A 12,206-nucleotide genomic window follows, 5' to 3' on the forward strand; every position below is an offset into this window, starting at 1 on the left:
GTCCTTTGGCATGAAGTCAGCTCACTGCATTTTAGTTACATGGCTTCATTGCTTGTAACAGGAATGGCAGAAATCAAGAATAAATTTTGTTACAAAAAGAAAAGCTAAGGGGTGTTTGCTTTAAAAATAAAATAATGAGGCAGTTGACTCTTCCAAGCCCCAGTAGCTCCTGCATCCAGAGGGCAAACAGAGGTGAATGAGTAGTGCAATAATGAGGAACCTCACATTCCATCCCCTTTCTCCTGCTGACACATCCATGGTAAGTACACTGCCCTTTAGCATTATAATTCCCCTCCCTCCAAACCAAGAAAAAACAACTGCTTTTTGTAAAGCTTTATTAATATCTGGCATTTTGTGTTCTGAAATAAACAAGTAGTATTAAGTTCTATAAAAACGCCCTCTGTGCAAAAAGCACTGACTGATTCCTTTCCTTCCCTCCCTTTTTGAAATCAGGTATCTGACATTCAGTGACAACTAATGTCAAGTACTGTACTCTGGCAAACCTTTGAGAGCTACAAAAAGCAATAGCTGGGTTAGTGAGAGATACTGTGTAATATGCACCCAAGCACAGTGAGAACAGACATCCTAAGCGCTGCTGTGAAAACATGATACCATAAACACAAACCAGGGGAAAAACGTCACTAGTTTGCATCGCTTTGGATGATCAAGAGACAGCAGTAGCTACAGTTGAACACTGACAGGAAGAAATTGAAAAGGTTTTTAACTGAGAAACTGAGCAAAGGCCAAAATTGTAGAGATTAAATAGACAATTAGAGGTATTTTACCTTTGTTTCTTCTGTAGAAAACATTAGGAAGTTTATTGGCACGCTTGAGGTAGAAGAAAGAAGCAACAGACAGAATCAGGAATACACTGATGAAAAATGTCCCTAAGATGAGAGAGGCTGCTACTTCTGGGCCCCCTGTACAGAGACAACATATTTAAAGAGAGAGAGAAACAGAAAATAGACTATTATTCACTAGAAATCTCTTCTAATAGAAAGGTTAAACAAAAGGTAAAAACCATTCACCCTTGAGAGGAAAAGAAGTCAGTGGTGTGTGGTTCTTGAATATACAGACCTCACTGAAACACTTGCAAAGACCTTTCAATACTCATTTCATTCTATGAACAACTTCCCAGTGCCACCTGCCAAATGTCAGGAAAGCCTCAGTCCCTACTTCCCTGAAGATAGCCACAAATTCTTAATCCATCCTTCTGTTTCTTTGATATAACTTTTGCAACCAGAGCTGGGAGGCACTCAACATTAATATTGTTCTTTTACTCCTCAAATGAAGTCTCCTCAAGACAGAACCTGTCAACAGACAATATACCAGTGGTACAGTACACCCAGAATTATGTTTTCCACAAGTGGCTAACACAGAAACCATCCCCCTGAGGCAGACACTGGCAAAAGGTGCCCTCCCTCACCTCTATTCTGCTTTCCCTGCCTCAAAAAATGCCCTGTGTATATTCTGCTGTTTTATTTATTTAAGATGATGGTCCCAAAGAGCAAGTATTTTAAGAAAGAAAAGCTGGTTATGAACTTGTCACAGACAAACTGGGACAACAGATCTGACAAGCTCTGCTTGAGAAGTCCTCATTCTGAAGTGCACTAGATACTTCAAGCCAAGTATAGACTCATACCAGGACAAACGTTAGAAAGGGATCAGCAGCACCCAAGCCTGACATGGTGGTTTAGCTTTCCTTTTTAAGAGCACTGATCTAAATCACTTCATTTGGCATCTTATCTCCTGCCGAAGTGTGTAATGCTGCTATCTAAATAGTCTCAGTTTGTATTATTCTTACCAGTGTTGAAGAAGCATTTTTAGGAGATGAATTAACAGAAGTCACTGGTCAGCAGTGATAAAATCAACCTATAGGAAGGCTAACCAAGATGTAACAGTTGGGCAACATATTGCCTCACCCCAAAAACCAAAGCTCTTGCAGCATAAGGTTCAAAACTCAAGTTATGGGGTTTCATAAATCACTTCAGGATCACTAGGACAAGATGAAAGAACCATTCAGTAAAATGCAGTTACCTCAAAATTCAGCTCTAAGACTTACAAAAGATTCTGTTGAGAACAAGCCAGAAAGAGTAAAAATGGCTTTTACATTTAGAATAAAGCCTATGCTACAGAAAAAACCATTCTGCAACTTGTTTCAAATGCAGTGTCATGAAGGGGCTGGTAGGCAGTGAATAATCACAAAGCCTGCACTCAGTAGCTGTTTCCATTTACTCACCTATGTTCTGGATGAAAGGAGTCACCGTGCTTATATTCATTTGGAAATTCATTCCTCTGATCCCAACTGGAACCAAAAAGAAGTTTTTTCAGTAAAATCTGACAAACACTACAGGTTTGTTGAAAATCTCAATAAAAGACTATAATACTTCTGAGTAATTATATGATATTGTATAAAAATCTTGATTTCTCCCATGAATAAAAAAATAAATCATTCTTTATAGTATTGTTCAGAATGTCAAAAGAAAGAAGCAAACAAACATCATAATTTATCCAAAAAGAAAAGAATTATTAGTGCATTTCCCACTTAGAAACTTAGATTAAGTTTCTTATCTTCTCCATCAGAAATGTTTACAAGGAAGTGAATGGTTCTCACCTCGAACAAAGAACACACACTAAACGAATACAGCTCAAGCACAGTCTGAGCTGTTTTGTCCTCTGGAGAAGTCCCTAACAGCAAATGCCTCTTTCTTACAGCAGAGATTAAAGCAGCCACAACATTCAGTGTTCACTTTAAGTTTGGCACAGGTCATAGCCTGTAAGTTTAATCATTCTGATGTTTTTACTTTTTAATGTTGCATTTGGCTTCACAGATTAGGTACTTTAATACATATCAAGAGCTGGATTTGTTTCCCCCCCTTCTAAACTCTTGGAATGTTTCCACTCTGCACAGTTCCTGCAAATTAAATTTCAAAGTTTCCATAGGTTTTGTGGCATGTTCAAAAGCTCAAAGTTAAATCAGGACTTTGGGAAAGGTTGAAGTTTTACAAGGGAGAGGGGAAAAAATTAATCTGAACCATTTGATGCCTTCTTGAACAGTCTTTGCAGGACCACACATGCAAGGAGAGATCTCAGTACCAAAAAACCCTCCATCAAAAGCAAGGGATGGTAAATGACTCACTATTCCTGCATTCAGTCAGATTGTAAACAGATGAAACAGGAAGGGTTTCATTTTTGCATTTAATGCAGCTGCTACTACCATCCTCATTCCATCGTCTGTAACAACCTGTATAAAAATAAGATGTTCAGAGGTTTGAAACAGCAAAAGCCATCCTGGAGATCTTTCCTAGTCTTCAGAAAGAGGTAGAGGCAACAAACTCCCTCTGTTTGGTCTACTAGGTACTTACAAATATCTCCTGCTTCCTATCATATTACACAAGTTAAAAGGTTTCATTTCAAAGTGTTTATTCAGGAAAAGATAGAATCTTTGGAGGGCCTAAAAGGAGAAAGAGTTACAGGCAAACGACTCCCGGAGGGCAATTTCAACATAGCTCCATTCATTGCTTCACGTTTTAGTCTGAAGAAGTGTCTCACAACTTGTAACGACCCTCAACACTAAAAAAGGAAGCAGAATTTTACCATTTATTTTCAGAAGTCATACACTGTCAAAACAAAATTTCATGTCATTTTAATACACAGTATTGAAAATAAAAGTAGGCATGGCCAAAGATGCTAATAACCAGAAAGAGTGTTCTTGGAGGAAGGAAGATGCTGGCATGCCTATAGTCAATCACTTGAAGCTAAAAACACTCATACTGCCACAATACAGTCTTTTCCCCATGCCTTAGTCCTCTTAAGTATTGTACTATTTGTTTCACTTTAAGGAGAACCCAAACCTGTTTTAACTGTTCTGTGACAGATGGCAAGTGGTTTCTGTCAGTCACCCTCCCATGCATGATTAAACTTTCATCTTGGCCTATGTCTTCAATGTTCAGATCTCTCAACTGATGTTTAAATACACATATTGCTCTGTCTTTGTTAAGACAAGGTAAAAAATTAGGGCACATCTTCAATAACAACTTCATTTGATACAATAAAGCTGGGGTGATTTCACTTAAGGCTTAGACTTGAGACATGAAGATTAGGAGGATATTCCTACTAGATCATATTGCAGTCTCCATTTAAAGGAAGAAAAAAGTTACTGTGCTGGCTAAAATCCAGTTCTACAGAGCCTTGAGCCAAACTGGTATCAATTATTCCATAAAGCAAACCATTAGTAAGGTGCTGGTTTGAAAACAGCTCTGCTGCTGCGTTTTCCTTAGAGAGAAGCAGCACGTTTGATGCTTACAGTAATAAATTACATCTGACATTTAATCTAAACACAAACAGATCCAATGTAAGGGAAAGACTTTCTATAGTAATGGGAAGGAAGGATCAAAGCACTTAGTTGACACCAAAGGTATTGGTAGATTATCAGTTTACAATAGGATTTAAGAGAACAGAATCCCATAACCTGGAGGCAGCTGTTTATACAATATCTAAGATCATTTGGAAGCAGAAATGAATGCATTAAATGAAGCAACAGGTAGAGAAGCTAACAAAGCAGTGGACATAAGCTTAAAATGCTTTAACCACCATCACAAGGAAATGACTGAACCCAGAAGTGGACCTCAATTTTTAAGCCACTAATTCTTCACTCACTTTTACTCTGTCATTTGAAAGAAAATGGCATTAAAGAAGAGACCACTCTTTTGCTACTGCTGGAGGGTGGCAAAAGAACTTATTCACTCCATTTAGAAGAACAACAACTCTACGTGTATGGCACAAGGAAAAGTGAGGCATTCTGTGCTAACAAAGCAATATTGAAATAATTCTTAATGCTCCCTTAGATAGGCATTACAGCATTTTTGCTTTTATGCTCATTATAGGGGCTTTTAGGGCTTTCAAGCATTTACAATAGCTCTTACACAATCCAACTGCACACTAAATAAAAAAGATAAAAAATAACCTTATTAATAGTTGTCTATTCTCCTTACCATGCAAGGACAACTTTTCTTAGTCATAGGAAGTATTACCTTGTGTATTCAGAGGAAAAAAGACTTCAATAGGTACATGCACTAATGATTTTATTTTCACTCCCCAATTAATGAGGTGCTGTATTTTGGTGTTAACTGTCAAAATCAATGTGGAATTTTATTAAACTATGCCATACTATACCTGGACTGCACTGGTTGGTTACTGGACAGGAACTGTTGGAATCCAACATATCCACACAGCATTCTGTTTCTGAAACCTAAGGAAGGAAATTACCTTTCACATAGTTCTTCAGTTTACTAAAATGCTTCAACAACAACAATCTACAAAGAAATAACTGCAGTTAAAACTTGTTGTAACTCTTTCTTTCTGCATTAAGCAACCATACAAGGAGAGGACAAGCTAGATACACCATCAACCTTATTTTGACCTGGCTGCTGCTACCCAGACTAACACTTTGAGAACAAATGCACACTGTACCATTGACAGTGGACAAAGCCTCCAATAACTGCTTTAGAAATACACTTACTAAATCTTCAGTGAAGCACAGTTCAGCATCACACAAATACCCTAAGAGATTTGTTCAGAAATACTATTGCAAAATGACTGGAAAACCCCAGTTTTCACTGAATTCCCACGTTGCAAGTGATGATAACCTCTACATTCAGCAAAGCAATCCAGCAGAACTACAAAAGCTTCTCCCTTCCACATTTAATAGAAAAGAATAACTTCAGCTATCCTGAAGGCACGTAGTTTATTTTTATAAAACCCAGTTTCAAAGTTATTTACAAATTACAACAAGCTGTGACATAAGTGTAGAGGTAAACAGTTGTAAGAAACTCTCTGGTTCTTGTGATAGATATTAGGACCATCCTGTATAGACTTGGGCATAGCCACGCTGAATCTGTACCAGCAAAATAAAACACAAAGCCCCCAAGCCTTTTAAAGTTGTGCAGGTACATTCCCCTAAAGAATATAGCAGGTAAATCAGTCTTTAAAAGGGTGAAGTATTCTTGGCTGAAAGTAACAAGACCTTATCTATATTTACTCACAGAAGTAACTTAAATATACCTAACAGGTAACAGCCGGTGCTATTCTGCTTATCAGCAAAAGCCATCAAATCCAGGAGTGACAAAGATCAAAGCTAGCAGGAGAAATGTCTGGGACTGTCAAAACTGAAATTAGAAGGCTGACTTCACACTGTTAGTGCATCATGGGGAGGTAGACTACAGTAAAGAGCCAAAAGATCTATAGATAACATGCTTAAACCCAGTTTCTTAAGGAGTTTTGTTGTTCAAACTCTCCTGCAAGCAGAACTTTATACTCCGTGACTTGAAGCAGTGTTTGTTTCAGAGCTTTTCAGCCATTAAAAAAGTTAACTTTAGGGTAATCCAGGTTTGGGATTTTTTGTAATTAAGCTGCCAAGCAGCTTGAAAAGTGGTTGGTTTTTTTTGTATCATGCTTTCTTCCACCCAGTGTGAGGTGTTACCAGTTGCATCCCTGCTTGCCTACAAGCACATGATGAGGAAAAACTCAATGCTGTAACAGGCAATCAGCCATCACAGGGAATTGACCTGCTGTAAAAGTTGCAGTTAATGACTGCTAGCAGTATAGATCATTTCTGTTAAATTAGAAAGCCTCTATAAACTGCAATGTCAGAGGAAAACAATCTGATCCTTCTAGTTTTATAGCACAACAAAAAAACCATGAAATACCTACCAAACTTTCAGTAGATTTGCTGGCAACTTCTGCTACAAGTCTAGTTAAGAGAAGGACATATGGCACCTCCATGCCCAGGAAAGACACAGATCTAAATAAGAACAGGGAAAGAAATTAGAATGTGTTATTAATGACAGAGATGTTATGTTTGCCCTTTGTTAATGAACTTTTGCTAACACATTTATTTGAATGCAGAGGCCTTTAAGTTAAACCTGCTGGCGGGGGAATGACTTACCTTAGGTTCGAGATACAAATTTGAGGCATTCAGAATTTTCCCTCCAGCTGCAGAGGGGCAGGTTTCTGGCTATGGCAGACTGTGGTTGCTAAGGAACAAGGAGCCTTATCAGTCTGCTCCAAACTGGGCCATGCAGAGACTACTCCACACCCAGGCTCTAAAAATCAATGTGATTGCAACAGAACAGTTACCGCCTGGCACCGCTGCTGATAAGCCTCCCCACAGCTACAGGCTCCTCTCTGCAGCAGTCAGCTGTGATGGATTTGTAGCAGGACAGAGAGCACACACCACTCTGAAAAGGCAGTTCTGCAATCATTTTTGCCCATGACAGCACAGTCATGAAGCATTAATGAAGTCTCTTAATAAGCAGGATTTCTCAAGTGCCTCAGAACAGCCCTTCTCAATGTGGGACAGAGTATCAGACAGCCTTGCTCTTTTCTACCCTCCACTTTTGCCATGTAACTCCTAAAGGAAGTCCACATGTCTTTTAATTGAATTGTTTGGATAAACTAAAAATCATTATTGTTCAGACACTCCCTATGTCAGTGTTAAAATATTTGCCTATTCTCTAGTCAATGTAATGCTGAAAGCCACATCCAGTTCTCAGAGCTACTGTACCTGCAACCTGGTAGCTTTAGGAAAACAAAGTCTTTCAATATGATAAGTAAAACATAAGGATAGACAAGGCCCTCTAAGCAGAGCTTAGTAAGAGGCAAGTGTCTGAAAGAAGGGAGGGGGAAACTCCTTTGATGACTCATTTCACAAACTGAGATTTGTTACTATTTTTGTTAATTAAGAATCCAGTTTGAGTTTTAAATGATGGCAAAATACGTATCATGACCTTTGGCAAGTTGTTTTTCTAAGGAAGAAAATCACTGAGCATTTCCTGTGATTAATTTCCTTTCAGTTTTTTAAATCACTTACAGCCTGTTGCCCCCACTGCAAAATAGGATTAGTTCAGCTTGATGGGAAAACTTGATATCATCTTCCACCACCAGCTGAAAGATCAAGGACTGAAGATCCTGGAAACCAAACTCCAGCCTTAGTGCTACAGCTAATTTTGGCAGTTAGGATTGGGGCCAGAGGAGGAAAGGTTTGCACTGTCATGATACCTTCCAATCTATACATAACAATGGATGTCAAGGCTGTCAGCAACCATGATTTCACCAGTTCACATTTACATACATGGAAACCAAATGACACCTATAGTAAAATGAAAAGCAGACAGACAGTGTAAGTGCACTGTGTGTGCAATGCTACCTGACAAAGGCTGAGACAGCACCTGATCAGCCATGCTGTTGGAAAGGTAGATTATAGGAACAAAGGAATGTAAGTAGCACACATAGATTCTCCAGAGTGAGATACTAAGAACTAGTTAGCTTCAGGAATGGCACTACCACCACATCCTGGGCGAAAATTAAGATGGATAATGGCAGTTTATACAACTGCTGGTAAGTGATGGCACCGAGAATGTTTAGCTTTGGCAATCTTATACACATGGAAAGATACATTTGTAATCTACAGCTAAGCTTATAAATTGCTGACTAAAAATCTTTGATGTTATTTTTCGACAATACCTGAGGTGCCAAGATACCTCAGTGCAAACACCTCCTTTAACAGAAGGGTGAAGTCATCTCAGAAGATAAAAGGAGGTGACCTTTCTACAATGCAGCTCCAACACCCAAAAGCCAAGAACACCCAGCTGAGAGCTTGGATGCTAACAGTTTCTTCTTGAGCACATTTGAGCACAACAGAAACTACTTAGGACTCAGTAAATGATTGCTGAAGCAGGCATTGCACTTATCTAGTTTGCCAGAGAGCTTTCCACTTGTGTCTAAGAGTACTTACATAAATGCTATGAATAATTCTGGTTTAGATTACATTGGGTATAAATTAATTTGCACATTTAACCTCTTAAAAGCAGGGTTTTCTTTTCACGCCTTTCTATGGCAGTACAAGTTGAGTAGCACAACTTTAGGGTTCTTCAAGGCAGGCCAATGAAGTCTAATGTTAAATAATGGATTTATTTTAAACAAATACACAGAGTTTACCTTATTACCTATCAGCTTTCTACAATCTATCTTCAGAAATGAGATACTGCTGCTTGGCTGAGAAAGACTTCCTCTGGGGAAAACAGAGTTGGTAAAGGCATTTGCTGATACATTCTTCATTGTTTTGGATGCTAGGCAGAGAGTTTTGTCAATACTTGATTATTATAATAGCTGTAAATACTCAGAAAAGGCAGATGAAAAAGGAATTTGTTCAAACAAGTATATTCTTGTTACCTAGGAAAATCCTTATCTGCAGGAACAACTCATACTAAACAAGAAAACATTTGTAAAACCAGCCACTTCTAAGTGCCCCAACCTCCTCTTTGTGAATGCAAATAGCTGTACAGCAACAGCTCAATAACGGTTTTATTTCCATTCCTGAAATAAATAAAGATACTAATCAACAACACTGCTGCATTTATGGATATTTGTTCACAGCCACTAGTGATTCTAACAAACTAGAACATGTGCCCTGCAGCTATTCCAAGTAGAAATAGGACACAAGATCTATCTGCCCTCAATTCATCAGCCAATATCTTCTATTTCTGTGAAAGAGAATATCTAAGCTTATATATATAAATAGCCTCTCTCTATATATATCTAAGCTTATATATATACACATGCATATATATATATATATATATATATGTTGTTGTTTGGTTGCTATTCTGTTTGAACCAATTTTAACCACAGGAAAATGAAAGCAGAGATGAACAAGCTGCTTTAAAGCTTCCAAACATAGGAGATGTGTGTTATGTTTTTACTCAGTTTACATTTTACTCCAGGTCCCAGAACCACTTCTTCACATCCTGCTGGATTTTCTATCTACCAGTAAAAATTGGAATATGTAATAATAACATAAAATATAATCATATATAAATAACATCTGTCTGTATGAGGCAGAAATTCATGCCACGAAGGTCACACTAGATATCTACTCTTTTTTTAGGGTAATGCCGATCAAAGATATCAGACAGACTTAGGTGTCTATATTCTTTATAAGTAATCATATGAAAAACATATATAGTGTTCCTAAAGTCTGGCTGTGCCACACCTCAGCAAGGTTGGAAAGAGCTTAAATCAAGTGCAGAACTTCCCAGACAGCAACCTCAAGTAGGGATATGTACTGTTAATGAGTCTCCCTAAACCCACGGAATTAACACAACCCATTTCACTGCTTTCCAGCCACCAAAGTCAATCATAACTGTTCTATTGCCAACCTGAATGATATTTTAGGCTATAATTTTAACTTCAAAAAGGCAAAAGCCCTAAAGCCTCCAAGACATTCAGCATACACAAATACTAAGCATGTTTCTGAACGAGGAAGCTGAAGCTTTAGTTTTTAACTTAACCACGTGAATGTGATCAGGATCAGACACCCACAGCAAAACAATTTATGAGCCCCTAGAATACGTTTCGTGTTTGGCAGTGTTTTCTCTTTGGATTCTGGAAAAAAAAGATAATAGCATGCACAAACGGGAGCCCAGATTAGAAAGTATTTATGCTTGAGATGCCAACACAGTTTTGGGAACACTGACTTTTTAATTAAAACGAGTATTTCACACCAGAGTTCCACATTTGAAACAAATTTCAAATCACTGTCAACTTGGATCTCAAGTGCCACCACACACATAAGCTAAATGCATCAAGATTCACTAAGGGAATTCTTCCTCCCATTGCTTTTGAAAAAGAACTCAATTCATGAACACTAAGTGCTAGAAGGCATTTTCCTCCTACTCCTGGAAGCAAGTGATCTTTAATTCATCTTTCTACCTACATTTTCCACACTAGTGCTGTGTATCTGTTATTTCTGTTGTATTATCAGTGTCTTTCTTGCTTAAAGTGCTGCTGGAGGATTGTTTGAGCAAGGTAATTTTTTCAGGTATATAGGAAAAGAAACATTGCCTACATTTCAGGTGGTTTTATAATTCACTCAGCAGATCAGAGACTGAAACTATATCACACTCATGCCACTGCCAAAGGCTCCTTAATTCTGATGTGACCTTGAATTAGTCACGATGAAACAGCACTACCAGGAAAGTCAAAATGCAGCCTCACAAGCAACAGACTCGTACAGGCCTGAACTCTCACTCACCAGCTCTTTCAGAGGCACGCACCAGAACACTGCATCTTCCCCAGATAACACCCAACACTTGCGGTATGTGGTTTACTGCTAATTTCTCATTGACGCTGCAACTGTTGCACAATAAACCTGCAAGGAAGAAGAACAGATAAGGTTGTGCTTAGAACAATCTTTTATAAATTAGAGCTGAAGGAGGACTTGTTTTTCCAGCTTTCTTAACATGCACCCATGAAAAGAACGACGATCCCTCCCCTTACATCAAAACAACCGTGTGATAGGCCAGCAACCAGCAATTAAAACCACACACACCTTCCACTGCAGACAATGAAGATATCTGCTTTAAGCTGGGGCTTTGCTTCAAAAGCAGTTATATGCTTAGAGCAAACACCAATTAACACCAACGTTTACTGTTGTTCTGTCAACAGTAAATTTGGCAGCAACACATTCTGCTGTTACAACAGTAGTGGCAGCCTTTAAAAACTGAGAGCAGACTTGAATACTAGTGTAATTTGGTTGCCAATAGTATAGCTATACACTACAGGGAAAGATGCTTTGGAAGCTGAAGAGATGCACGGCCTGAATAGTGCAACAAAAATCGGTTTTATAGAAACCCATATTTGCTTGTTTATCCAGAAAAGTAAAAAGCCAAACACCCACAACCCTAAAACCTCTTAGATCGACAAAAACTAGTAAACTGAGTTAGTCGATTAGGAAAAAAGTATCTAACGTTTTATTGGACCAAAGTTTCGTTATAAAAGTTTTATTATTATGAAGTTTTCGTATCTCCTATGGAGCCAGGCTGAGAGAGCTGGGCTGGGGCAGCCTGGAGAAGAGAAGGCTCCTGAAGGGGAGACCTTAGAGCAGCTCCAGTGCCTAAAGGGGCTCCAGGAAACCTGGAGAGGGGCTTTGGACAAGGGATGGAGGGACAGGACAAGGGGAATGGCTTGAACCTGCCAGAGGGGAGATTGAGATGAGCTCTGAGGCAGAAGCTCTTCCCTGTGAGGGTGCTGAGGCGCTGGCACAGGGTGCCCAGAGAAGCTGTGGCTGCTCCATCCCTGGCAGTGTTCAAGGCCAGGTTGGACACAGGGGCTTGGAGCAACCTGCTCTAGTGGAAGGTGTCCCTGCC

At 38.9% G+C, this 12,206-nt stretch overlaps 1 protein-coding gene across 1 annotated transcript in view; it reads right to left on the bottom strand.

The window, feature by feature from the left end:
• Positions 1–7,022, bottom strand: part of LOC104408983 (chromosome unknown open reading frame, human C1orf159) — a 10,348-nt gene extending 3,326 nt beyond the window's left edge. The window contains exons 1-6 of the mRNA XM_010018737.1: positions 6,947–7,022; positions 6,712–6,802; positions 5,176–5,251; positions 3,140–3,244; positions 2,240–2,305; positions 786–920 (exon numbers count right to left, since the gene is read on the bottom strand). Of these exons, the coding sequence (XP_010017039.1) occupies positions 786–920; positions 2,240–2,305; positions 3,140–3,244; positions 5,176–5,251; positions 6,712–6,802; positions 6,947–6,975 (502 nt within the window). The 5' untranslated portion in view covers positions 6,976–7,022. The remainder of the gene's footprint in view (positions 1–785; positions 921–2,239; positions 2,306–3,139; positions 3,245–5,175; positions 5,252–6,711; positions 6,803–6,946) is intronic.
• Between the last annotated feature and the right edge of the window lie 5,184 nt (positions 7,023–12,206).

Source organism: Nestor notabilis, unplaced genomic scaffold, assembly GCF_000696875.1.
Source record: "Nestor notabilis isolate BGI_N333 unplaced genomic scaffold, ASM69687v1 scaffold21117, whole genome shotgun sequence".
NCBI classification, from domain to species: domain Eukaryota; kingdom Metazoa; phylum Chordata; class Aves; order Psittaciformes; family Psittacidae; genus Nestor; species Nestor notabilis.